Source organism: Ovis canadensis, chromosome 19 (genome assembly GCF_042477335.2).
Source record: "Ovis canadensis isolate MfBH-ARS-UI-01 breed Bighorn chromosome 19, ARS-UI_OviCan_v2, whole genome shotgun sequence".
Taxonomy (NCBI): Eukaryota; Metazoa; Chordata; class Mammalia; order Artiodactyla; family Bovidae; genus Ovis; species Ovis canadensis.
Genome location: NC_091263.1, coordinates 15,266,297 through 15,294,128, shown reverse-complemented (window position 1 = coordinate 15,294,128; position 27,832 = coordinate 15,266,297). Strand labels below are relative to the sequence as shown.

General features: G+C 39.7%; 1 protein-coding gene across 1 annotated transcript in view; it reads left to right on the top strand.

Annotated features, from left to right (window-relative positions):
• The window catches only part of LANCL2 (LanC like glutathione S-transferase 2), an 83,981-nt gene that overhangs the window by 25,362 nt on the left and 30,787 nt on the right, over window positions 1-27,832 (top strand). The window contains exons 3-5 of the mRNA XM_069561165.1: window positions 21,913-22,120; window positions 22,972-23,119; window positions 24,797-24,943. Coding sequence (XP_069417266.1) covers window positions 21,913-22,120; window positions 22,972-23,119; window positions 24,797-24,943 — 503 coding nt within the window. The remainder of the gene's footprint in view (window positions 1-21,912; window positions 22,121-22,971; window positions 23,120-24,796; window positions 24,944-27,832) is intronic.

The window sequence follows — 27,832 nt, the reverse complement described above, 5'->3', positions numbered from 1 at the left end:
TTGTCCCAGAGTTCTGTGGAGTGTTGCTATTTCTTTAATTTTTTTCCTTTTTCCTATTCTGCTTCAGTTATTTCCACAATTCTGTATTCAATTCACTTATCTGTTCTTCTGCCTCAGTTATTCTGCTGTTGGTCCCCTCCAGAGTATTTTTAATCTCAGTTATTGTGTTGTTTGCTGCTGGCTTTCTAGTCTTTATTTCTTCTAGGTCATTGGTAAACATTTTTCATATATTCTAGATCTGTGTTCCATTCTATTTACCTGTGCATCCATTTTGTTACCATGATTTTGGATATCTTTACTATCATTGCTCTGAATTCTTTTTCAGGAAGACTACCTACTTCTCCTTCATTTGTTTGGTCTTGTGGGTTTTTACCATTTTCCTTTATCTGCTTCATGTTTCTCTTTCTTTTCATTTAGTTTAATTTATTGCTTTTGAGGTCTCCTGTTGGTAGGCTTGAAGGTAGTAGTTCCTCTTATTTGTCAGGGTTTCCCCCCCACATGGGCTGGGGTTGGGCCAGTGACTTGTGGAGTTTCCTAGTGTTGGGTACCTGTGCCCGTGTTCTTGTTGTTGGTGGAACTGTGCTTTGTCTCCCTGAAGGGTAGTGCCATATCCAGTAGTGTATTTTGGGGTTTCTCTGGGCTTGTTATGGCTTTGGGCAGCCTGTCTGATAACGGGCAATGTGAGTTCCTATTTTGCTGGAGGTTTTCCTTGAGGTGTCTGGTATTGAAGATTGCTTGCTTTGGGGTAAGGCTTGGTCTTAGTGTTGAGAGACCTTTGGAAGAGCTCTTGGTGATTAATGTTCCATGGTTGGAAGGTCTCTTGGTCCTGAGTCCTGTACTTGGGTTTCCCATCTCAGGGGTTAAGGCCCAACCCCTTAATGTAGCTCCAAGACGTCACAGGCCACACAGCACAGAACACAAACCCCCAAGACTAATGGTTAAACCACACCCAAAGAAACTCACACACTTATCTTGAGAAAAGAGCAAGAAAAAAGAGATGAAAAGAAAAAGAGAAAAACAGGAGTTGAAAACGAAGAGAGTAATCAAGCCATTAAACAAATCTATATGTGAAAATCAATGCTAAAAACTAGACTAGCACAGTGGTGAAGGAAATGGCAGCCCACTCCAGTATTCTTGTCTGGAGAATCCCAGTGACAGAGGAGCCTGGTGGGCTGCCGTCTATGGGGTTGTACAGGGTCAGACATGACTGAAGCGACTTAGCAGCAGCAGCAGCAGACTAGCACAAATACAGAGTAAAAAACATGGAAAAAATGTAATATAACTGAAGAGTACTGTAAAAACAAAAAAATAGAATGAATTCATTTAAAAATAAGATGTTTTAACAAAGGCAAAAGTAGTTCATAAAAAATAACAATTAAAGGTTTAATAAAGAAAGAACATTATTGGAACAATATCAAAAAGAAAAAAATATAGAGAGTGATAGCTAGAAGAATGTTGTACTAATTCCTTATTTTCCTCTTCACACTGTGCTGTAGTCGATCTGCGTACTCAGAAAGTCCTCCAACATTTCTGGAAAGATCTTTGGACCTGTTGTGGGCAGTGTAATGTCAGCTCAAACTCAGATTTTGCCTTACTCAGTAGTTTCTTTACTTGTTGCCAGAGTCCAAAATTGCCCCCAAAGTCCACAATTTTGTGGGGATTTAATCTGCTGCACCTGCAGCTGTAAGAGCTATTTTCCCTTCTCTCTGTTGCTCACACGGCCCCTGGTTCTCTGCGCTGGTTTAGCCCCTGTCTCTGCTTGTAGGCCTCCTTTAATGTCTGTTTTCCACCTAGACATGAGAGGACAAAAATAGCAGCTTATTAGGGCTCACTTGTGCAGTTGGACTGGGGAAAGGGAGGGGTACGGCAGACACATTTAGGGTGTGTGGGGAGTGCCCACTGAGGCTGAGATCTGCAGGAAGTCGCCATACTCTAAGGAAAGTCATGCCCTTCCCCAGGGGAACTGGCCTCAGGTTGTGGGTCCCTAGGCAGAGCCAAGCTGCTCAGGCCTCCAGGAAAGTGTGGGCAGTGACCTGTGCCCTCTCACAGGTTGGTAGCAGTTGCAACTCCTGGGGTCGAGACCATAGTGGCCTCCTGTCCACCACCTCTGGCCCCGACACTGGCCTGGCAGCGGTCAAGTGTCCCATGTTTCCCCCTCTGGTATCACAAACTGCAGTTGCGTCTGTTTCTGCATCTGGCTCTCCTGCCAGATTTTCTGTTTCTGGAATCACTGACTGACACTGTCTCCTTTTCCCTCTGGCACTTGTGAAGATGGGGTCCTGCATTCCATGAGCATGGGGAGTTGGAGCTTCCCTGCAGCAATGACCTCTTGCCTCTCTGGCAGGCCCAGGCTTTTCCCTGAACTCCCTTAGTTGTATCATACTAACCACCTCAGAGTATCTTCATGGTAGTCAACCCCAATCCTCTCCCTGGAGTCTGACCCCCAAAGCCTGAGCCTTGATACCCAGCCTCCACTCACTGTGGCAGGCATTCAGGCCACTTCTGGACTGGGAAGGGCTGTTTGGCAAGATCTCTGTGGTGAATTATCTCGGTTTTGCCTTCTGAGCACCTGTTGCTGGATTCCCCTCTGAGAGTCCAGAGGTTCCCCTGACCCCTCCCATGAGGGGTTTCCAGGTGTGTGGGAACTGTTCCTCCTTCATTACTCCCTCCACAGGGTGCTGGTCCCACCTCAAAATCCTTTGTCTCTTTCTTTATCTTTATCCTTTGCTGCATCTCAGTCTTATCTTATCTCAAAGACAAGATTGGCATGTCGTTTTGGATGTCTGTCGTCTGCTAGTGCTCAGAAGTTGTTCTGTAGAAGTTGTCCCACGTGCAGATGAATTGTTGATGTGTTTGTTGGGGGCCCAGTGCATTTTCTTGGCAAAACTCTATTAGCCTTTGCCCTGCTTCATTCCGTGTTCCAAGGCCAAATTTGCCTGTTACTCCAGGTGTTTCTTGACTTCCTACTTTTGCATTCCAGTCCCCTATAATGAAAAGGACATCTTTTTTGTGTATTAGTTCTAAAAGGTCTTGTAGGTCTTCATAAAACTGTTCAACTTCAGTTTCTTCAGCATTACTGCTTGGGGCATAGACTTGGATAACTGTGATATTGAATGGTTTGCCTTGGAGACGAACAGAGATCATTCTGTCATTTTTGAGATTGCATCCAAGTACTGCATTTCGGACTCTTTTGTTGACCATGATGGCTACTCCATTTCTTCTGAGGGATTCCTGCCTGCAGTAGTAGATATAATGGTCATCTGAGTTAAATTCACCCATTCCAGTCCATTTTAGTTTGCTGATTCCTAGAATGTCGACGTTCACCCTTGCCATCTCCTGTTTGACCACTTCTAATTTGCCTTGATTCATGGACCTGACATTCCAGGTTCCTATGCAATATTGCTCTTTACAGCATCAGATCTTGCTTCTGTCACCAGTCACCAGTTGAGCGGTTTCAAATCCTGAAAGATGATGCTGTGAAAGTGCTGCACTCAATATGCCAGCAAATTTGGAAAACTCAGCAGTGGCCACAGGACTGAAAAAGGTCAGTTTTCATTCCAATCCCAAAGAAAGGCAATGCCAAAGAATGTTCAAACTACCGCACAATTGCACTCATCTCACACACTAGTAAAGTAATGCTCAAAATTCTCCAAGCCAGGCTTCAGCAATACATGAACCGTGAACTCCCTGATGTTCAAGCTGGTTTTAGAAAAGGCAGAGGAACCAGAGATCAAATTGCCAACATCCGCTGGATCATCGAAAAAGCAAGAGAGTTCCAGAAAAACATCTATTTCTGCTTTATTGACTATGCCAAAGCCTTTGATTTTGTGGATCACAATAACCTGTGGAAAATTCTGAAAGAGATGGGAATTCCCGACCACCTAATCTGCCTCTTGAGAAACCTATATCCAGGTCAGGAAGCAACAGTTAGAACTGGACATGGAACAACAGACTGGGTCCAAATAGGAAAAGGAGTGCGTCAAGGCTGTATATTGTCACCCTGCTTATTTAACTTCTATGCAGAGTACATCATGAGAAAAGCTGGGCTGGAAGAAGCACAAGCTGGAATCAAGATTGCCGGGAGAAATATCAATAACCTCAGATATGCAGATGACACCACCCTTATGGCAGATAGTGAAGAGGAGCTAAATAGCCTCTTGATGAAAGTGAAAGAGAAGAGTGAAAAAGTGGGCTTAAAGCTCAACATTCAGAAAACGAAGATCATGGCATCTGGTCCCATCACTTCATGAGAAATAGATGGGGAAACAGTGGCAACAGTGTCAATTTTTTTGGGCTCCAAAATCACTGGAGATGGTGACTGTAGCCATGAAATTAAAAGACGCTTACTCCTTGGAAGAAAAGTTATGACCAACCTAGATAGCATATTCAAAAGCAGAGATATTACTCTGCCGACTAAGGTCCATCTAGTCAAGGCTATGGTTTTTCCTGTGGTCATATATGGATGTGAGAGTTGGACTGTGAAGAAGGCTGAGCGCCGAAGAATTGATGCTTTTGAACTGTGGTGTTGGAGGAGACTCTTGAGAGTCCCTTGGACTGCAAGGAGATCCAACCAGTCCATTCTGAGGAAAATCAACCTTGGGATTTCTTTGGAAGGAATGATGCTAAAGCTGAAGCTCCAGTACTTTGGCCACCTCATGCGAAGAGTTGACTCATTGGAAAAGACTCTGATGCTGGGAGGGATTGGGGGCAGGAGAAGAAGGGGACGACGGAGGATGAGATGGCTGGATGGCATCACGGACTTGATGGACATGAGTCTGAGTGAACTCTGGGAGATGGTGATGGACAGGGAGGCCTGGCGTGCTGCGATTCATGGGGTCGCAAAGAGTCAGACACGACTGAGTGACTGAACCGAACTGAACTTGTTGGGGGAAAGGTGATCTCCCCATCTTAATCATCTGCCATTTGAAAATCTCCTGGACATTAATATTCTTAAACACTTGCCTACCTGTCCTGAGCTCCAACTGCTTCCATTCTGGGCCACATGTTCCTTCCAGGCCTGTAGTTTTATTTCTAAAGAAATTCTTTCTGCTTGAAGTTTAAACATCATATGAAGTCAGTATGTCATTTTTGTAACATTAATTAGCTGACCTAATATATGTCTGATTTTTTAAAATATATAATGAGAAGAGACTTGCTCTAAGGTCTTTTTTTCTTTGTTTGCTCCTATGTCTTTGTTCTTTGCGACAAGCCAAATTTGTGTGACTTTTCTGGCCTTTAAAGTTATCAATGATTTAACCTTCTATTTGTACTCATTTAAATCATTTGTACACATAAAGAGTTTTATTTTGATAATTATAATTAAGCAACCAGTAGTAACACTTCACATCAAAAATTTTAATTTCAAAATCAGTTTGTGTTAACTAATCTTTATATTCTTTTTATTATTTTACCATGGTGTCATACTTTATAATAGCTATCTAGGGAATAGAAATGAGACAGACTTTGGTGTTGTTTTTTTTTGGTTGTTGTTGTTTTTTTTTTTTAATTATTTATTTTAATTGGAGACTAATTACAATATTGCAGTGGTTTTTGCCATACATTCACATGAATCAGCCATGGGTGTACATGTGTCCCCCATCCTGAACCCCTCTCCTACTTCCCTCCCCATCCCATCCCTCAGGGTCATCCCAGTGCACCAGCCCTGAGCACCCTGTCTCATGCATGGAACCTGGACTGGCGATCCGTTTCACATGTGATAATATACATGTTTCAGTGCTGTTCTCTCAGATCATCCCCCCCTCGCCTTCTCCCGCAGAGTCCAACAGTCTGTTGTTTACATCTGTGTCTGTTTTGCTGGACAGACCTTGTTTTGAGGGATTAGAAACACAGTATGATTATTGTTAATCCTAATTCACGTGTAAATGTATAGTCTTTTCTTGCTAAATTTTTATAGTTTAATCAGTAAACAGCATGGACACAAGTGTAATGTTGTGGTCGCCAGGAACTGGTACTTGTTTTTCAAGTGACACCCAAGTGTGATGGCCACGATCTCTTTATTTGTGTTTATATGTGTACTCCCTTATGTTATGCTTTATTTATTATTTGCCTGTTGTGACTACAATATTACATAGTGACAATAGAACTGAATTTTTCAAACTTTTATACCTAGACAGAGATGGAGCTAGTTCCCTTACAGAGCCAAAGAAATTTATCCTAAATATAAAGTTAAATAATTTTGGCTAACTTGAAGTAAAATACAAAGAATACAGTTATTTTGAAAGGAAAAATCAGTTATTAGTAGTACAGGTTTCCCTCTATGAAGTCTTTTACTTAAAGCATTTCTTCTTGTTGAAAAGAGGTTTTAACTCCATTATTGTTAGGCCCCAAATTGGCTATGCATCGGAATTATCTGGAGAGCTTTATAATAAACAGAGACTCCATTCCAAGACAGTTATATCAGGAACTCAGAGGGTATGATTCTAAGAATCATTGTTTTTTAAAAATCCCCAATTGTTGTCATTTTGGGGGATCACTGAGAATTATCATGGAAGTATTTGACTTGAATGATTTCAAATAATATTTAGGGCTTTGGGGTTCATGTAGCAGTATGGAATCCACTGAGACCCACACCTCCCTGTCTTGTCTCCTAAAACTGTACAATATAAGAAGAATAATTGAACCATTCAAAATGTATCTCTTGAGCAAAATATGAGATAGAGAATATACACAAATAATACAGGGTTTAAAACAAATACCATCCAGAATGACTATGGAAAGAGCATTGGTAGACCAGGGGAAGAAAGACAAAGGATCCAGGGGTGGCGGAATCTGTCCTGTCACTCCCCGCAAGTGATTATTCCCAGAGGAGGGAGACACACACTGAGGGGAAACTTTGAGGGCATATCTGAGTGAAAAGTGGGCAAGTAATGCTGGACAAAGCAGAGAAGAAAGATATCTGATTATATGGGGAACATAGGTTTTATAGACTTCCTAACAAAGCACTATTCTGGAAAAGAGGATTAACTTAGAAAGCAGAATCCGCATTCCTGGTGACACTGCTAATGTGTAGGAAGGAGGGAAACATCAATGGTAGGTGCCTTCTGAAACAAAAAAGATGAGAGTCAAAGGAAAGCCATCATTTCATCCAAAGCCACCAAAGTCATCATTTATTAAGTAAACTGTTCCTCACCTAAAAAGAAGAAGATGCCTTTCCGATGGAAGCCACTCTCACCATCTTCCTCTTCTAGAAAATCTTCCTATTAATATTTGATCCAGAAAAACCCATCTGTTTCAAATTTAAGGAAAAGATCAATTATTTACGTAATATTAGAAAAAATAAAAAAAAATCAGAGTTTTTCAGCAGAAGAAAACAGCAAGAAAATTCTACTACAAGATGGAGAAAAAGTGCAGCACTTTTCAGCATTAATTTTGTAACTTAATTATGCAATATATTCACAATGCAGAAATAATGGAACTCTGAGGAGAGAGGGTCAGGCAGTAAGATGATGTAAAATAAGAATTGCCAGAACTCAAAAAAGAAATTCAAGGAAAAGACAAAATCACATCAGAAATGAGGAACAAATTGCAAGGAGTTGAAGAAAGAAATGAAAATATAGGAATATATACAAGGAAAAATGAAACAAAAAAAAAACTAAATCGAAGAAAAACTTTCCAGTTTCTGCCTGACTTGTAAGGAGTTACTAATAAAAGTCACCACTTTGTCCTAAAAAGTTAAAAACTGAACAAACTAAAAAATCAACAACTTTTCTATTTGTCATGTAACCCCAGTTTTCTGGATCCATCAGAAAATTGGGGTTACGTGACAAATAGCTACACCTAAAATAGGAGCAATATTCAGGGAGATTCAGAAAATCACAATTTACTAGAGCAGAGACCTCCAAAGGGAAATCACCACAGGAACCTAAACTGCAATTGATTAATGCTAGAAACTCACTGTAGGCAAATATGAGAAAGAGAAAACTCCAGGAGGACCCAATCATAGGGAGGCTTCCACACTTTTGTGACATTAACTTCAGCAGTTATCCCAGGTCCTCACTGTGATTATTGGAGAAAAATCCCTGCATGCTTCTCGTGGGGTTGAGGGGCAAAGGAACCATTTAAAAATATTTCAGAGCATTCTGTTCTTAACAAGGCCAGCCTTCAGGAGAAATTATTTTACCAGAGCCTAACCTACTGGATCAGAAGCTACCTGGGGAAAGTGTAGTAGCCGACTCCAGCTCCCTCGGCATCCTGTTCAACCTAAGGTGGGGAAGACGCTGAGGAGTCTGATGGAGCTCGTGGCCCAGGGGCACATGTTCACTGAAACACTGAGACCTGCTCATAGGACCATGGAGCGCCCCAACTCCTGCACTCCTGGCCACTCCGTTACCCTAAGACTACTTGCTGCAGTTTCTCTTACCCAGTGCTTTGTCTACCTTCCAACAGAAAAATTGCTAGACATACTGAAGGGCAAAACCAACCCAGTTTGAGGTGACTAAACAAACATCAGAACCAGAACGAGATAATGGAAGGAATGTTGGAGTTATTGGACCAGAAGTTTTTAAATACTATGATGATATGCTAAGGGTTTTAATGAAAGGTAGACAACTTGAAGGAACCCATGGATAATGTAAGCAGAGAGATGTAAATTCTAAGAATTGAACACAAATGCTAAAAATCAAATACATGGTAACAGATGAAGAATTCTCTACTAGACACAGCTAAGGAGAGAATCCTTAGCTTAAAGATACAGCAGAAGAAACTTACAAAACTGAAAAAAAAAGAAAACAGAATATTCAAGAAATGGGAAACAATGACAAAAGGTTTAACATTTGTGAAATGGGAATACCAGAAAGAAAAGAAACAGAGAACGGATCAGAAGCAATATTTGAAGCCATAATGACTAAGGATTTTTCCAAATTAATATGCACTAAACCACAGGTCTAGGAAGCTCAGAGAATACCAAACAGGATAAATACCAAAAGCAAAGAACAAAAACCTGCATCTAGGCGTTTAATATCCAAACTTCAAAAACCAAAGGTAAAAAAGTCTTGAAAGAGATACATGCATCCCAGTGTTCATCACAGCACTCTTTATAATAGCCAGGACACGGAATCAACCTAAATGTCCACTACGGAGGAGTGGGTAAAGAAGACGTGGGGCATAGCTGGGCTTCCTTGGTAGCTCAGACAGTAAAAGAATCTGCCTGCAATGTGGGAGACCCAGGTTTGATCCCTGGGTCAGGAAAATCACCTGGAGAAGGGAATGACTGCCCACTCCAGTATTCTTGCCTGGAGAATTCTGTGGACAGAGGAGCCTGGAGGCAGTATACAATGTAATTTCCTCAGCCATGAAAAAGAATGAAATAATGCCATTTGCAGGAACATATGGACCTAGAGATTGTCGTACTGAGTGAAGTAAGTCAGACAGAAAAAGACAAGTATTGTATATCTCATATGTGGAATCTTAAAAATGGATACGTGAACTTATTTACGAAATAGAGAGTCACAGATGTAGAAAACAAACTTACAGTTACTAGTGGGGAAAGCAGGGAGGGAAAGATAATTTGGGAGAATGGGATTGACACATACACACTGGTACAGATGACTAATAGTCACCTACTGTATAGCACAGGGCCTCCCAGGTGGCTCAGTGGTAAAGCATCCCTCTACCAATGAAGGAGATGCGGGTTCAATCCCTGGGTCAGGAAGATCCCCTGAAAAAGAAAATGGCAATCCACTCCACCATTCTTGCCTGGGAAATCCCATGGACAGGGGAGCCTGACAGGCCACAGTCTATGGGGTCACAAAGAACTGGACACAACTGAGCAACTGAGCACACATATAGTCTAGGAAACCCTATTCAATACTCTGTAAAGACCTAAATGGGAAAATAGTTGAAAAATAACTGGAAATATGTATATGTATATGTATAACTGATTTACTTTGCTTTACACCTGAAACAAACACAACACTGTAAATCAACTAGACTCCAATAATATATATTTTTTAAACTCTTGGAAGAACATAAAGGAAAAAACTGCCCTGTTATAGAGAAGCAAGGATCAGAATTACACCAGACTTCTTTTCAGCAACAATGTAAGCAAGGTAAGAGTGGAGTGAAATATTTCAAGTGTTGAGAGAAAAAGACCCTAGAATTTTGTACTCTTTCAAATTATCCTTAAAAGTGAAGGAGGTATAAAAACTTTCTCAAACAAAAATCAAGGATATTTGTTGCCATTTGACTCAGTTTTCAAGAAATGGTAAAGCAAGTCTTTGTGAGAAGGAAAATGGTATTAGTTAGCTACTTGTTGCTGTGCTTAGTCACTCAGATTTGTCTGACTCTTTGAGACCCCGTGGACTTCTTTGTCCAGTGGGATTCTCCGGGCAAGAATACTGGAGTGGGTAGCCATGCCCTCCTTTGGGAGATCTTCCCAAGTCAGGGACTGAACCCAGGTCTCCCTCATTGTACGCAGATTCTTTACCATCTGAGTCACCAGGAGTTACTTGGATCTGCATTTAAAATAAGGAAGAGATTTAGTGTATGAATAAGTGAAGGTGAAATTAAAACTTTTATTTTTCGTATTCTCAAATGATCTAGCAGATCAAATTATTAGGTTGGTGCAAAAGTAATTGCTGTTGGAGCAAAAGTAATTGCTAGTTGTTGCAAAAGTAACTGAGGTTGACTTTTGGATCAGTGAACCTCAGTTATTTTTGAACCAAGCACTTTTGAACCCCACTTTTTTGCACCAACTGCAGTTACTTTTGCAGTTATATATATTCAAATAACAGCAATGAATATATTTGTTACATAAGCATATATGTATGTTAATATATATGCACATGTATATATATGATTATGTATATGTTGTTGTGTCCAACTCTTTGTGACCCAGTGGACTGCAGCACGCCAGCCTCCTCTGTCCTCCACTGTCTCCTGGAGTTTGCCCAGATTCCTGTCCACTGAGTCAGTGGTATTATCTAACCATCTCGTTCTCTGCTGCTCCCTTCTCCTTTTGCCTTCAACCTTTCCCAGCATCAGAGTCATTTCCAATGATTCATTTATGTCAGGTGGCCAAAGTATTGGAGCTTCAGCATCAGTCCTTCCTATGAATATTGAGAATTGATTTGCTTTAGGATTGACAGGTTTGATTTCCTTGCAGTCCAGGGGACTCTCGTGAGTCTTCTCTAGCACCACAATTTGAAAGCACTGATTATTGATTCTTCAGTGCTCAACATTCTTTATGGTCCAACTCTCATGTCTGTGCGTGACTGCTGGAAAAACCATAGCTTTAACTATATGGGCCTTTGTCAGCAAAGTGATGCCTCTGCTTTTTAATATGTTGCCTAGGTTTGTCATAGCTTTCCTTCAAAGGAGCAAGTACCTTTTAATATCATGACTGCAGTCACCATTCACACTGGTGATTCTGGAGCCCAAAAAAATAAAATCTGTCACTGCTTCCACTTTCCCTCCTTCTATTTGCCATGAAGTGTTGGGACCAGATGCCATGAGTTTAGTTTTTTTAATACTTTTTCAAGCCAGCGTTTTCACTCTCTCACCCTTATCAAGAAGCTCTTCAGTTCCTCTGTACTTTATGCCATTGGAGTGGGATCATCTGCACATCTGAGGTTGTTGATATTTCTCCCAGCAGTCTTGGTTCTAGCTTTCGATTCTTCCAGTCTGGCATTTCACATGATGTACTCTGCATATAAGTTAAGTAAGCAAAGTGACAATATATAGCCTTGTTGTCCTCCTTTCCCAATTTTGAACCATTTTCCCATGTTCAGTTCTAACTGTTGCTTATTAACCTGCAAGAAGTGAGACAGGAGACAGGTAAGGAGGTCCCATCTCTAAGAATTTTCCAGATTTTTGTGATCCATACAGAGTCTTTAGTTTAGTTAATGAAGCAGAAGTAGATGTTTTTCTGGAATTCCCTTACCCTCTCCATGAGCCAGTGAATGCTGGCAATTTGATCTGTGGTTCCCCTGTCTCTTCTAAACCCATCTTGAACATCTGGAAGTTCTTGATTCATATATTGCTGAAGCCTAACTTGAAGAATTTTGAGCATGACCATACTACCGTGTATATGTTATGTATAAGTAAAATGAACAATAGTAAGATACAACAGAAAGGAAGATGAATTTAGGAACATTTTGTTATTATAAGATACTTGCTCTACCCATGAAGTGTTATAGTGATATTTGAAAGTGGAGTGGGATTAAATTTAAAAAAAAAAAAAAAATCACATGGTAAAATACAGAGAAAGCATTTGGCAAAATCCAGTGCCTATTTGTGACTTAAACATCTCAGTGAACTAGGAATAGAGGGGAACATCCTCAACTTGGTTAAGAACATCACAAAAAAACTATGTCATATTTAATGGTAAAATATTTAAAACTTACCTGCTAAACACGGTAAAAATGTTGCTCACCACTGCTTTCAGCGTCATACTTGAAGTTCTAGCTGATGTAATAAGACACAGAAAGGAAATAAAAGGTATGCAAATTTGGAAGGAAGAGATAAAACTGCCTTTGCAGATGTCATAGCCATTCTATGTAGAAAATCAGAATCAACAACAAAAAAATTTTCTGGAACTAATAAGCAATTAGAGAAAAGTTGTGGGATATGAAGTAAGTTTACAAGTTGTTTTTTTATATACCAGCAATGAATAAGTGAAATTTAAAGAACATAATATCATTTATATTAGCATCCCCCCAAAATACTGAGGTACAAATCTATCAAAATATATACAGAAATCTGTGCGAGGTCAACTACAAAGCTCTTTATTAAAGATACTAAAAGGAGAACTAAAGTGAGGTATTTCATTTTCTTTGGTAGGAAAACTCAATATTGTCAAGATGTCATTTCTTCCCAGTTTGAGCTATAGATTCAATGCAGTCCCAATCAAAATTCCAACAAGTTGTTCTGTGAATATCAACAAACTGATTCTAAAGTTTATATTGAGAGGAAAGAAACTCAGAATATTCTACTCAATATTGAAGGAAAAGAACAGATGGAGAACTAACACTATCTAACTTTAAGTTTTACAAGACTTTTAAGACTATAAGACTCATAAGCTGCAATAGTCAACCAGTGTAGTACTGGTGAAAGGACAGAAGAGAGCCCAGACATTGAGCCACAGAAATATAGTTACCCATATTTAACAGAGGGTCAAAGGCAATGCAGTGTAGCAAAGATGGTCATTTCAACAGATGGTTTCTAGAGCACCTGGGCATCCGCATGCAACAGAAGGAATCTAGATACCTTTCAAAAGAATTAGCAAAAAAAAAAAAAAATTAGCAAAATAGATTATGGACTTGAACATAAAATATAAGACTCCTCAAGATAACATAGGAGAAAACCTAGATGGCCTTTGGTGTGGAACAGACTTTTTACATACAACACTGAAGATGTGATCTGTGAAAGAAGTACAGCCAAAACCCTGGGAATATTGTAGGTTCGGTTCTAGACTACCACAGTAAAGCAAGTTTCACAATAAAATGAGTCATATAAATTTTTGGTTTCTCAGTGCATATAAAAGTTATGTGTAGTCTGTTAAGTTTGTAACAGTATCATGTCCAAAAAAAAAAAAAAAAGCAGTGTACATACCTTAATTTTAAAATATTGGTGAAAAAAATGCTAACATAAGCATTTAGTGAGTCTTTATCCTATTGTTGGTAGAGAGTTTGAAATATTGTGAGAATTGCCAAAATGTGATACTGAGAAACAACATGAGCAAATCCTACTGGAAAAATAACTCTAACAGATTTACTCAATTCAGGGTGCCACAAAGCTTTAATTTGGAAAAAAAAAAAAAAGAGAGAGAGAGAGATCCCTGTAAATGATAAGGCTTTATAAAAAACTACCCTGTGAAAAGCAATGAGAAGATAAGCCACTGACCAGAAAGAAATCCTATGCCTGATTCATGTTGAGCTTTGACAGAAAACAACAAAATTCTGTAAAGCAATTATCCTTCAACTAAAAAAATAAATAAATTTTTTAAAAACTGCAAAGGACATACCTGATAACAGGATTTTTACCAAGCATAAACAAAAACACTCTTAAAACCCAATAATAAGGAAATGAAGAACCCTTTTATAGAATAGACAGAATGCATGAGCAGACACCTCACCCCAAAAGATGCACAGATGGCAAGTAAGCCATATGCAAACATATAAAAAGATGTTCAACATCTCATGTCATTAGGGAATTGCCAAATTTCAAAACACTGACAGTACCAAATGCTGGTGACAGTGTGGAACAACCAGAACTTGATTTACTGCTAATGGAAATGCAAAATAGTCAGCCATACTAGAAGATGGTTTGGCAATTTTTTACAAAACTAAACATGACTCTTACTATATGTTCCAGTAATTGTGCTCTTTATTACCCAAATGAAGTGAAAACTTAGGCCCACCAAAAAGCTGCACATGAGTCTTTATAGCAAACTGTATTCATAGTTGCCACAAGTTTGAAGTAGCCAAGATGTCTTTCAGTGAGTAAGTCGATAAATAAATGGTGCATCTAAACAGTGAAGTATTATTCAGCATTAAAAGGAGGTGTGCCAGAAAGAGACATGGAAGAAACTTAAAACTTTCTAGTTTTTCTAGAAGACACTTTGAAAAGGCTACCTACTATAAGATTTCAATTATATGGTATTCTGGGAAATATGTAACTATGAAGACAGTAGAAGTGGTTGCTGGTTTCAGTGAATTTAGAGGTGGAGGACAGATGAACAGGCAGAGCACAGAGGATATTTAGGACAGTGAAACTGCTCTGGATCGTCTGTAGTGCTGGATACATCTTGTTATACACTTGTCCCAACCCATAGAATGTATAACACCAAGAGCGTATGGCAGTATAAACTGTGGGCTTTTGGTGAAAATGATGCGTCAGTGTCAATTCATCAGTTGTCACATGTACTACTGTGGTGTGGGATGTCAGTAGTTAAGGAGGAGGTATATAAGAGAAGTATCAACAGGGAGGAAATCACCTTGGTATTAAACCTCTAAGTGGCCACGTTCAGAAGTTCACCAGCACCCTAGGAGATTTTCAAGGAGTTAAAAATAAGATTTTAAATCCAGCTAGGTTACCACCCTCCTAACATATAAAGTATAACAAAAGATATAAGAAGAACCTAGAAAATATTTTTATTTAGAGCATTGCAGAGGACTCTGCTAGTGTAGTAGCTTACAAACAGTGGCTCATGGGCCAAATCTGGGATACAGCCTGTTTTTTCACAGGCCTGTTACCAAAAAGGGCTTTTATTTATATTCCTAAGAATTTTGAAATAAAAGAATACCCAACAGAGACTGAGTGTAGTCCTCAAGACCTAACCTAGAGTTTATTATCTAGGTTTTTTATGGGAAGAAAAATTTGCTGACTCCTATATTAGAAGACTAGCTAAGATGCGATTCAAGGAAACAGGGACATAAGCATAGAGCAACACTGATGAGGAACAGAGTTTTGCAGATAGGAGAACCAGGCATAGAAACATCAATAAAATTGGGAAACCTTAAAACAGGAAATTTTAGGAATAGCATGACCACTTTTCACTACATAAATTTATTTCACAATATAACTGAAATGGACAATTATCTGAATACATAATCTACCAAACCCGATGCTGGAAGAGATACAATGTGTAAATACATATAATTCCAAATAAAAATTTGAGAATGTCATCAACTACCTGGCCAAAAATTTCACTGGGAAATTTTACCAAACTTTAGTTAAAGAACAGGAAATCCCAAGGAGAATGACATAAAAATGCTGTAACATGAGTTCTGTACTGTTTCCCTCTTCCACCCAAAGAATACTGATTTTGATAATTGCACACAAATGAGAGTACCTTTCTGGGACCCAAGAGTCCAATGGAGGAGTTACACACGATATCACTGAAGCAAAAATATATATATATATAGGACTGAGATTGGACACATTGAAAAGGGTAAGAGGAAAATGCCCACATCACCTGTCACGTCATCCTCAACAGCTCAGTGCCAAGAGAGAGATGCTTGGCCTGTGATTTCTCCCGCAGAGGAAAGTGAGAACCTGTGAGTGAGTGCCCAGCTTCCACAACTCTGTGTGAAACTACTGAGGACACCCACTTCTTTCTCACCCCTTTCAGAATACGGAGGTGATCTGCATACCTGAGGGGCAAGGAGAGGTGGAGAGCATAGCAGCCAGGGCTCAGAATTCAACAGGGGACACAGTTCCACTAACCACTTTGCAGACTCCCTCAGGAAGCCTACCCGTGAGTCACTGGGGACACCACCTGTGGATCCCCCCATATTGGCCCATAACCTTGGGCCTCCAACATGCTGCATTCCACACTCACACACTGACCCACCTTATGTGTGCCCCTGAGGGCAGTGTGTGCAACCTTTGTGGACATTCAGCATGGGCAGAGAAAGCTGGCTCACCCAGCAGGATTGGGAGAAAGCATACACACTTGAGCAGCCCTCAACTACCCTAGGAAAAGCAAACAGGAGACTCAACACTCAGCCTGACTTTATGGAATCAGGAGAGGCATACAGTCTTAAGAATTCTCCCCTAACAGGGAACAAAAAGTGTGGAGGAGGCATATCCATAGAGACGTTCTGAGAAAGCCTGAGAATCCCTCGTAAGGCTGACCGAAGGCATTTCATTCCTGAAGGCTGTCAATAAAGACTGAAGGAGGTGACTGCATCTTCACATGCTGAAACAGCAACACACGACTTCAAGAAACATGAAAAATCAAGGGAACATAATACCACTTATACTTCAGAATTTTATAATAAAATAACTGTCCAGTAACCACCCCTAAAGAAATGAGGTTATGGTTTCTCTGAGAAAGAATTCAAATAAATGTTTTTGAAGAAGCTCATGAACTACAAGAAAACGGAGAAAGACATTGTAATGAAATCAGGGAAACAGTACAAAACAATGCATAAACAAAACAGTTCAGGAAAACAATGCGTAATAGAACCAAAAAGGAAGCCTAGAGCTGAAGACTACCAACCAATGACATAAGAAAGCAGCAGCAGCAGAATGAATCAACAAGAAATAAGTAACCTATGAACTTTGAAGCAGGTCGTTTGTAATTAACCAGTCAGAGGAGAAAAAAGTAAAAAAAGAGAGGACACCCACTCTCTTAGTAAAAGTAAAAAAATAAAAGTAATAAAAGTAAAGTAATAAAAGTAAAGAAAGCCTACATGAATTAAGGGATGTCATCAAGAAAACAACTAATGCATTGTAGGAGTCATAGAAGGTAAAAGGGCGCAGGGGAAAGCAAAAGCTTATTTAAAGAAATAATGGCTGATAATTTTCAAAATCTGGGAAGAGAGATGGAAATTAAGAGTTCAAGATGTCTGTACTTTCCCAAAGAGAGTCAACTCAGGACTTTACGGAGACACATTATAATAAAACTGTATAAAATGAAAGAGAATTTATGAAGCAGGAAACAAAAAACTATTTACATACAAGTTCAGTTCAGTCACTCAGTCATGTCCGACTCTTTGCAACCCCATGAACCGCATCACGCCAGGTCTCCCTGTCCATCACCAACTCCCAGAGTCCACCCAAACCCATGGCCATTGTGTCAGTGATGCCATCCAACCATCTCATTCTCTGTCGTCCCCTTCTCCTCCTGTCCACAATCCCTCCCAGCATCAGGGTCTTTTCCAATGAGTCAGGTCTTCACATCAGGTGGTCAAAGTATTAAAGTTTCAGCTTCACATCAGTCCCTCCAATAAACACCCAGGACTGATCTCCTTTAGGATGGACTGGTTGGATCTCCTTGCAGACCAAGGGACTCTCAAGAGTCTCCTCCAACACCAGAGTTCAAAAGCATCAATTCTTTGGCGCTCAGCTTTCTTCACAGTCCAATTCTCACATCCATACATGACCACAGGAAAGACCATAGCCTTGAATAGACAGACCTTTGTTGGCAAAGTAATGTCTCTGCTTTTTAATACTCTGTCTAGGTTGGTCATAACTTCCCTTCTAAGGAGTAAGCGTCTTTTAATTTCATGGCTGCAATCACCATCTGCAGTGATTTTGGAGCCCCCCAAAATAAAGTCTGACACTGCTTCCACTGTTTCCCCATCTATTTCCCATGAAGTGATGGGACCAGATGCCATGATCTTCATTTTCTGAATGTTGAGCTTTTTTTTTGTTTTTTGTTTTTTTATTTTTAGTTTTTTATTTTTTACATTTTAAAATCTTTAATTCTTACATGCATTCCCAAACATGAACCCCCCTCCCACCTCCCTCCCCATAACATCTTTCTGGGTCATCCCCATGCACCAGCCCCAAGCATGCTGCAACCTGCGTCAGACATAGACTGGCGATTCAATTCACATGATAGTATACATGTTAGAATGTCATTCTCCCAAATCATCCCACCCTCTCCCTCTCCCTCTGAGTCCAAAAGTCCGTTATACACATCTGTGTCTCTTTCCCTGTCTTGCATACAGGGTCGTCATTGCCATCTTCCTAAATTCCATATATATGTGTTAGTATACTGTATTGGTGTTTTTCTTTCTGGCTTACTTGAGCTTTAAGCCAACTTTTTCACTCTCCTCTTTCATTGTCATCAAGAGGCTTTTTAGTTCCTCTTCACTTTCTGCCATAAGGGTGGTGCCATCTGCACATCTGAGGTTATTGATATTTCTCCCGGCAATCTTGATTCCAGCTTGTGCTTCTTCCAGCCCAGCATTTCTCATGATGTACTCTGCATAGAAGTTAAATAAGCAGGGTGACAATATACAGCCTTGACGTACTCCTTTTCCTATTTGGACCCAGTCTGTTGTTCCATGTCCAGTTCTAACTGTTGCTTCCTGACCTGCATATAGGTGTCTCAAGAGGTAGGTCAGGTGGTCTGGTATTCCCATCTCTTGAAGAATTTTCCACAGTTTATTGTGATCCACACTGTCAAAAGCTTTGGCATAGTCAATAAAGCAGAAATAGATGTTTTTCTGGCACTCTCTTGCTTTGTCAGTGATCCATCAGATGTTAGAAATTTGATCTCTGGTTCCTCTGCCTTTTCTAAAAGCATCTTGAACATCTGGAAGTTCACGGTTCAAGTATTGCTGAAGCCTGGCTTGGAGAATTTTGAACATTACTTTACTAGCATGTGAGAGGAGTACAATTGTGCGGTAGTTTGAACATTCTTTGGCACTGCCTTTCTTTAGGATTGGAATGAAAACTAACCTTTTCCAGTCCTGTGGCCACTGCTGAGTTTTCCAAATTTGCTGGCATATTGAGTGCAGCACTTTCACAGCATCATCTTTCAGGATTTGAAATAGCTCAAGTGGAATTCCGTCACCTCCACTAGCTATGTTCGTAGTGATGCTTCCTAAGGCCCACTTAACTTCACATTCCAGGATGTCTGGCTCTAGGTGACAGATCACACCATTGTATTATCTGAGTCATGAAAATCTTTTTTGTACAGTTCTTCTGTGTATTCTTGCCACCTCTTCTTAATACCTTCTGCGTCTGTTGGGTCCATACCATTTCTGTCCTTTACTGAGCCCATCTTTGCATGAAGTGTTCCCTTGGTATAATTTTCTTGACGAAATCTCCAGTCTTTCCTATTCTGTTATTTTCCTTTATTTCTTTGCAGTGATCACTGAGGAAGGCTTTCTGTCTCTCCTTGCTATTTTTTGGAACTCTGCATTCAAATGTTTATATCTTTCCTTTTCTCCGTTGCTTTTCACTTCTCTTCTTTTTCAGCTGTTTCTAAGTCCTCCTCAGACAGCCATTTTGCTTTTTTGCATTTCTTTTTCTTGGGGATGATCTTGATCCCTGTCTCCTGTACACTGTCACAAACCTCCATTCATAGTTCACCAGGCACTCTGTCTATCAAATCTAGCCCCTTAAATCTATTTCTCACTTCCACTCTATAATCATAAGGGATTTGATTTACGTCATACCTGAATGGCGTAGTGGTTTTCCCTCCTTTCTTCAGTTTCAGTCTGAATTTGGCAGTAAGGAGTTCATGATCTGAGCCACAGTCAGCTCCCGGTCTTGTTTTTGCTGAGTGTATAGAGCTTCTCCATCTTTGGCTGCAGAGAATATCATCGATCTGATTTTGGTGTTGACCATCTGGTGATGTCCATGTGTAGAGGCTTCTCTTGTGTTGTTGGAGGAGGGTGTTTGCCATGAACAGTGTGTTCTCTTGGCAGAACTCTATTAGCCTTTGCCCTGCTTCAAATTTGTCTGTGACTCCAGGTATCTCTTGACTTCCTACCTTTGCATTCCAGTCCTCTATAATGAAAAGGACATTTTTTGTCAATTGTACCTCCATAAAACTGGAGTTTTTTTAAACAGTAAAAGAGTCAGTGTTTTTTCAAAGAGCAGGGAATATCATTGCTACTCTTACACTGTTTCAGAGAACAGGAAAATAAGGAATACTTTTCATTGTTTTATGAAGCAAGGTTAATACTAGTGCCGAAACTGATATAAAGATTTACTAAAAAGAAAAAAAATAAACTCAGTTCAATCTTACTAATTATTAATTTTAATAGTTACGGTTTTTAATTTGGCTTCTAAGAAGAGGTTTGTGTTTTAGATTTTCATACTGAAGTATTCAGGGGCAGAATATCATGATGACTTCTTTTTTTATACTTTGCCTGTCATCATTTACTTTAAAATACTTAAGCTTTGAATATATAGAACCATAGATTTTTAGGTTCGTAGGTTGGCCAGATCATCATCCCTTTTTTAGGGGTTTCTGAGTCAGTAAGGAAGTATTGGTGAACCTTTTATAGTGATTATTATATTTGAAATTTGTTGGTATTGAACTTGTTTTCTATATGTTTATAATTTCAGTTTTTGAATACAGAAAACACACACTCGAAATCATAATTGAATCATAGGGAAGGATCTTTTTAGGGCTTGTTAATGTGCTCCGTTTGTATCTGTTTGACACAATGACGTGTAAAAACAATGGATAATGAGAAAAGGACTTCTCAAAAAATATATGTGGGTGTTAAGAGTTAATCTCAAAGGGAAGTAGTATACCTTGAATAGCAAAGAAGAAAGAAGCTACCTATTTTGAGAAATTTAAAAAGCAAAATGAAAAATAAAACGTGAAAGTAGGGTATCTGATAAAGAACAGAATATTAGTGAACCTCAATTCAAACATTAATAGATTTTTTTTTTGGCCTTTTGACCAGCATATCATTTTTTCAAAAATACTTTTTCCTGAGCATATTTCATTAAGTATTTATTTATACAAATTGATATATTATTTAGCTGTCACACTGACTTCCTGAGCCCAGGAATAATAGCGTGCTTCCTTAGAAGCCATATAGCTCATCCTCCTTCGATTTTCAGAAAAAGACACCTCTCTGGTTCCCTTAAGTAAACAGATCTGTTTTTTAGTCTAACATAGGAAAGTTGGATAGGTGATAAGCTATGTCTTGTGAATTCACTACCTTAAAGTGCATCATGTGGCTCTTCCATAAATGATGAGCTGGATAACTGGTTGGTTGGTCACTTAAAGAAAATTGAAAAATTGTGAGAAATAGGTATTGGAAAGAAGAGAGTATAAAATTCAGAAAAGCAATCATGTAATTTGGCATAAGATATAGGAGGAGGACATGATTATATGAGAATTAAGACGAAAAGGACCTAAGTTAGCAAAGAAAAATATGTACAACCTTGAGACAAATGAAAATTGAAGGGGAATGAATGGGAAGTCTTACATTTCCCTTATCTAGGAGTTACTGAATCATTGTGTTAGAGCAATTGGCAGCGTTTAAACTTGTCTAAATTTTTTTCTACCCTGGGTTTTTTTCCCCCTCATTTTAAGAAACAAATCGTATATGATTTTTTTTAATGTTACCCCTTCAGAAGTGAAGACTTTATGTAGGAGTTTCATGTAATTGTGAATTAATGTCCTGATGATAAAAAGGAAAGGCTATAATGTTTGTCTTCTTTTGTGGGGGCGGGGGACTATTCCAGGCATAGCCCTTTTGTACCTGCAGTTGTACCGGGTCACATGTGACCAGTCCTATTTGCTCCGATCCTTGGATTACGTAAAGAGAACACTTCGGAATCTGAATGGCCGAAGGGTCACTTTCCTCTGTGGAGATGCTGGGCCCCTGGCCGTTGGAGCTGTTGTATACCATAAACTCAAAAGTGATTGTGAGTCCCAGGAATGCATCACAAAGTGAGTTTTTACTACTGGAAGTGTTTTTTTCCAAATTCTCGGTATTGATGTTGAAAGAAACTCAAAAAATGAAAATAACTTTCTCTTTTAATTCACCTGCTCTTGCAAATAGTTCTCTCCAAATAGAAAAAAGTTTAAAAATTAATCTTGAGCCTGATTGGTCTCAATATTGGGATTGTTTGCTCCTTTTCTCTCCAAGCATGTGTTTGTCTTAATTTGAGGGAAGAGAGTAAACATGTTTTTTCCTAAGTAATGTTTGGTTGCCTTCAGTGCATGAAAATTAGCTTATATGCCTTAGATTCGCTATAATCACTGAGTTATTCTGTGGTTCAGTTGTTATGAAATATAGAGAATGTAAGCTTTTATTGCATATATTGGTTTATATTCTCTTGAATCAGAGCTCACTGCCATGGTCTAGTGAAGTGTCTGGCATGTGCTGATCAGTTAATGTTAGTTACAGATGGGGTGACTCAAGCTAATTCTCAAGCTTTGGCTACATTTTAGTAAGATTTTTATTAAAATTTCTAATCACTTTCTTTTAATTCTGGGTTTCAAAACTGAGTAAATTCTCTTATATGTATATATTCCTATAAAGTTTAGATATATTAGTAAATGTAGAACTTTTGAACTACAAGATGTGTTGTTATTAATTTTGATATCTGAGAGAGAAGCTTTTGTTTGGTTTTTAGTGGAAGTTTTTGTTGTTTTCCCTCTTTTTTTGATATTTTAAAAAATCACTTTTAAATGAAAAATAATAACAGATAATTCCTAAACTGATAGGGTTAGTTGCAGTTTCAGGAAGAGGTATTTTAGGCATTCTCTGGGAAAACAGAATTTTTCTTGTTGGGTAGACTTTTGCAACTTCAGAGAACCGTCGTCTGTCGAGATTCAGACCTTCCTGATGAGCTGCTTTATGGACGGGCAGGTTATCTGTACGCCTTACTCTACGTGAACACGGAGATAGGTCCAGGCGCTGTGTGTGAGTCAGCTATCAAAGAGGTACTGTGGGGCCGTGGGTTGGGGAGTCCTCTCCTTTCCATCAGGCAGCCTGTCTGCTAGCATAGAGTTATAGTAGTAGCTGGACTCTGCCTCTAGGTAAGAGTAATTTCCTAAGGCCTCTCATAAAATTAATAAATAGCTCTTTTATTTTTTCTTCTGGGAATTTTTTTAAATTTAAGTTTGTATTAAGTCAGCTGTTTTTATTAGAACCAAACAGTAGCTTAAAGAAGAGAGAATGTTTATTTCTCTTTCATGAGGTATTTGAACTGATAGGCAATATGGTGAATTGAACTGATAGGTGAATATGGCTAGGGACCAGCTCCTCTCTTGTTCTGCCTTATCCCTGGGCCATGCCCTTATCTGCACAGCACTGAGAGCCCCCAGCCCAGGGGGTGATGAGGACGTGGAGGAACCAGAAGTTGCCCACCTCACTTGTGCGCACATCCTACTTCTAGAACTCTGTCCGATGACTGTGTCCCCCTGTCTGTATCTCTGAGGCGATATGTCTCACAAAACTTGGAGCCCTGTTACCAAAAGTATGAGGGGAGACAGGATATGAGGAAACAGGTAAATACTGCTTTGCCACATAGTCATTCTAAAATCCTGCAGCAAACCTCATTGCTATAATCTTTCATAAATAAAGCCAGCTCCTCCAGCATTGGTGGATGTACAGTTGTCCCTTAGCACCTGCTGGGGATTGATTCCAGGGCCCCCTCTGGATACCAAAATGACAGGATGCTGAAGTCTTAATAAAGTGATGTAGTATTTGCATGTAAGCTATGCATATCCTCCTGTGTACTTTAAATCATCTCTAGATTACTTTTCATACCTAACACCATATGGTATGTATGTATGTAAAATGCTATGTAAACAGTTGTCCCCATGCAACCAGTTCAAGTTTTGCCTCTTGGAACTTTCTGGAATATATTTTCCCCATTATTTTTTTCAGAGGTCGGTTGAATCCACGGGTATGAAACCCGCAGCAGATATGGAGGGCCAACTGTACTTGCCTTTTGGGGGAAAATATTGAGTCTAAGTCGGAGAAGGCAGTGGCACCCCACTCCTGTACTCTTGCCTGGAAAATCCCATGGATGGAGGAGCCTGATGGGCTGCAGTCCATGGGGTCACTAAGAGTCGGACACGACTGAGCGACTTCACTTTGACTTTTCACTTTCACGCACTGGAGAAGGAAATGGCAACCCACTCCAGTGTTCTTGCCTGGAGAATCCCAGGGACGGGGGAGCCTGGTGGGCTGCCATCTCTGGGGTCGCACAGAGTCGGACACGGCTGAAGCGACTTAGCAGCAGCAGCAACAGCATTGAGTCTAAGTAGTCCAGGATAGTTTTTATAAGAAGTTTTCCTAGGTTCTAGTAAACTGTCCATACAAAGGCCTTTTGATCTCTTGGTTGTACTTCTTAATATCTTTTTCTACTCTGAGATTGTCTTCTGATTTCTCCCTGACTGTATTTATTGCTTAATAAAGATAACGGTGCTTATCTTTCCAGATTAAGTAATCTGTGTATTAAAGATTAAAGATTTTCAGATTAAGTGATCTATGTATATAATGATTTTCAGATTAAGTAATCTATGTATATAAAGACATGCTGTTATTGTTAATTAAACTAAAACAGATTAGATGTAAGTTTTCTAGACTTACCTGTCTCATCATCTGTGTAGGTAGTCAGTGCTATCATTGATTCGGGCAAAGCTCTGTCCAGGGAAGAGAGGAAGGTAGAGCGCTGTCCCCTGCTGTATCAGTGGCACAGGAAGCAGTATGTTGGAGCAGCCCATGGCATGGCCGGGATCTACTACATGTTAATGCAGGTGAGTGACAGTCTGTAATACCAGTGCCGTACCCACATTATAAAATAATAGATTGAACTGAGAATGGGAACTGAAATTTCACCACAAACCAAGCAGGCTGAAATGAAATAAGAATCATGGATCCTCCAGCAGGGACCTCCTGAGAGAGAGTCCTTGTGTGTGCACTTTTGTACTGGACAAGGTGTCTATGGCCCACACTTTATTTCTGTCCATTTTTCCCTGCTCTTTTAATTGGGGAAAACCTTCAAGAAGCAGAAAAGGCTTCTAGAATGCAGACTAGGGCAGAGGCTTTTTCATATTCAAATAACCCCAACTTGGTATCAGTTGTGTTGAAAATTTTTAACTAGTTTATTATTGTGGTTATGCTCTTGTCTCTGAATCACCCCTGTCTGCTGAATCACCCCTGTCTGCTGAATCACCCCTGTCTGCTGAATCACGTACTGACTCTTCCATCAGATAGTCTAAGACCTTGCACCAAGTACTGCTTCAGCCCGCTTCCAGCCTTATGGCCTGTGAGTCCCTCCTCTCTGGGCAGACCTCAGCACCATCGAAGGTTCAGTTCCACACTGCTGCAGTAAAGCAAATGTCACAATGAAGGAAGTCATACATTTTTTTGGCTTTCCAGTGCATGTGAAAGTTATGTTTACATTATAGTGTAGTCTATTTAAAGCATGCAGTACTATTATGTCCTTAAAAACATGTACATACTTGAATTTTAAAATACTTTATTGCTAAAAAATGCTAAACTATCATCTGAACCTTCAGTGAGTGGTAATCTTTTTGCAGTAGTTACATCACAGGTCACTGATTGTATATCACTATATCAAATATAATAACAATGAAAAAGTTTGATATCATGAGAATTACCAAAATGTTTCACAGAGAAACAGAATGAGTAAATCCTGTTGGAAAAAGTGGTGCCAATAGACTTGCTTGATTCAGAGTTGCCACAAACCTTCAGTTTTTTAAAAACACAAGTGCAGCACAATAAAACAAAGAACAATAAAATAAGGTCTGTCTGTGCTTTTTTGTTTTTGTCCCAATTAAGCCTTTTTTTATTCTACCACACCCATAACAGAGTACTTCATAAACTTATTCAAAATTACAAAGCTAGTATGTCAAGGAACATGGATTAGAATTTAGATCTTTTTAATTAAAAGCCCGTATATTCCTTTTTAAAATTTTTACTTACTAATTTCTTTTTTGTCTTTTTCATCATGCTGGTACTCACTAAAGGAAAATAGAAAATTCCTGTTTGCCCAGGACTAGAACTCCTTTCTCTGGTGATTCAGTATATTTGGTTATCATTGTAGAAAGTAAAACACCTATGTATTCCAACTTGTGAATTTTGTCTTAGTTCAGACATGTTCCCAAGCAGCCAGAATTCCATGTCTCATTTTAAAATGGCAGTTTTGTTCTAGACAGTTGGTAGATTGTCTTTTTTTCTCTATTTTCTCAGAAAAACATTTATAACAGTGGCCTTTGAACCTTTTTTAAAAGTGGTAAAACCTTTAGGGGGAACATAATCATAAGAAAATCACCAATAATTTAGTCTTAGGTGTTTAGTTTAATTTTGCTAGAGATAGGGGGTTCCTTGAGAGAATCACAAATCATAAAATTTTCAACTCACCTACTTTTAAAGTGACAAACATAGAGACACTGTTTTGTAAAGGATACTAATTGATGTCAGCATTTTCTTCCTGATCACTAAGCAGTGATGTGCCAGAGCTGGTCTCGTGAAGCTGGCCGTGCATGCCTCTCCCCAGTGGTGCCAGCCTGACCGTGCAGGGGCTCCTGTGTGGTTTCATTTGAATGGCTAACAGAAGAGCATACACAAAAACTTTCAAAATATCAGTTGAACCGAACTCCACTTTTACAATGAAGAATAAAGAACAGTTCTTCTTGAACATCATGTCAGAACATCAAGGGAAACAGAAAACTGACACCCAGCTTCTTTGATGAGACTTGGAGACTTCGGTAGCCCCGCTAGACAAGGATGTAGACTGAGAACAGATGAAGGAACAAAGAAACCGTCGGCGACCTGAGAGGACAGGATGGTTGCACAAGCTGCCTGCGGAAGAGGATGCCAGCAGGAAGCAAGCCAGGAATTTAGGCCCTGCACTCTGGAATTTAAGGTGCCCTCAAAGGCAGTGCCAGACATGTATGCAGGTGGAGAGTGAGTCTGGGCCACAGGAGGGCATCTTTGAAAATCTCTGTGGAGCCCACCTGGGCCTCTGCAGGGATCACCCTGCACAGTGAGGTGACTAGAGATAACAGGAAGTAGACTGAAAGAGTAAACCCAGTTTTTTTTAACTCCAGAAAGCCTGGTGTAGATGAGACTGGAAGTGAAGCACAGAACTGAAGGTGGGGCTTCATGACTATTCCCACGGTCAGCAAGGAGACCTCACTGTGGCCACAGCCAGCCTCTCTCCAGCACCTTCCCCCAGCCCAGCTGCAGTGCCTCACCGCCTCACATAGGGAATTGAAGTCTCTTGCAGAAATAGCTCAGATAAAAGATTTGTAGATATAGGTATATGAGAGTCCCCAGCTGTAAATTTATGTGTTAACTTGACTGTGCTGTGGTGCCCAGACATTTAGTCAGACATTATTCTGGGTATTTCTGTGAGGGTGTATAGGTGATGTTTACATTTAAACAGGTTGACTTCTGGTAAAGAAGTCTGTTCTCTGCACTGTGGGTGGGCTTCGTCCAGTCAGTTGAAGGCCTCCCCTGAGCAAGAGGGAATCCCCGGCAGACAGCCTTCAGCTTCATCTGCAGCCTCAGCAAGCATTGATGCAAAAGTCTGCCCAGGCCTTAAGTAACCAGAGAGGTAAATTAATTCCAGTTTTATATGTTCCTCAGTATTCCAGGTAATTGATGCTTAACTATAT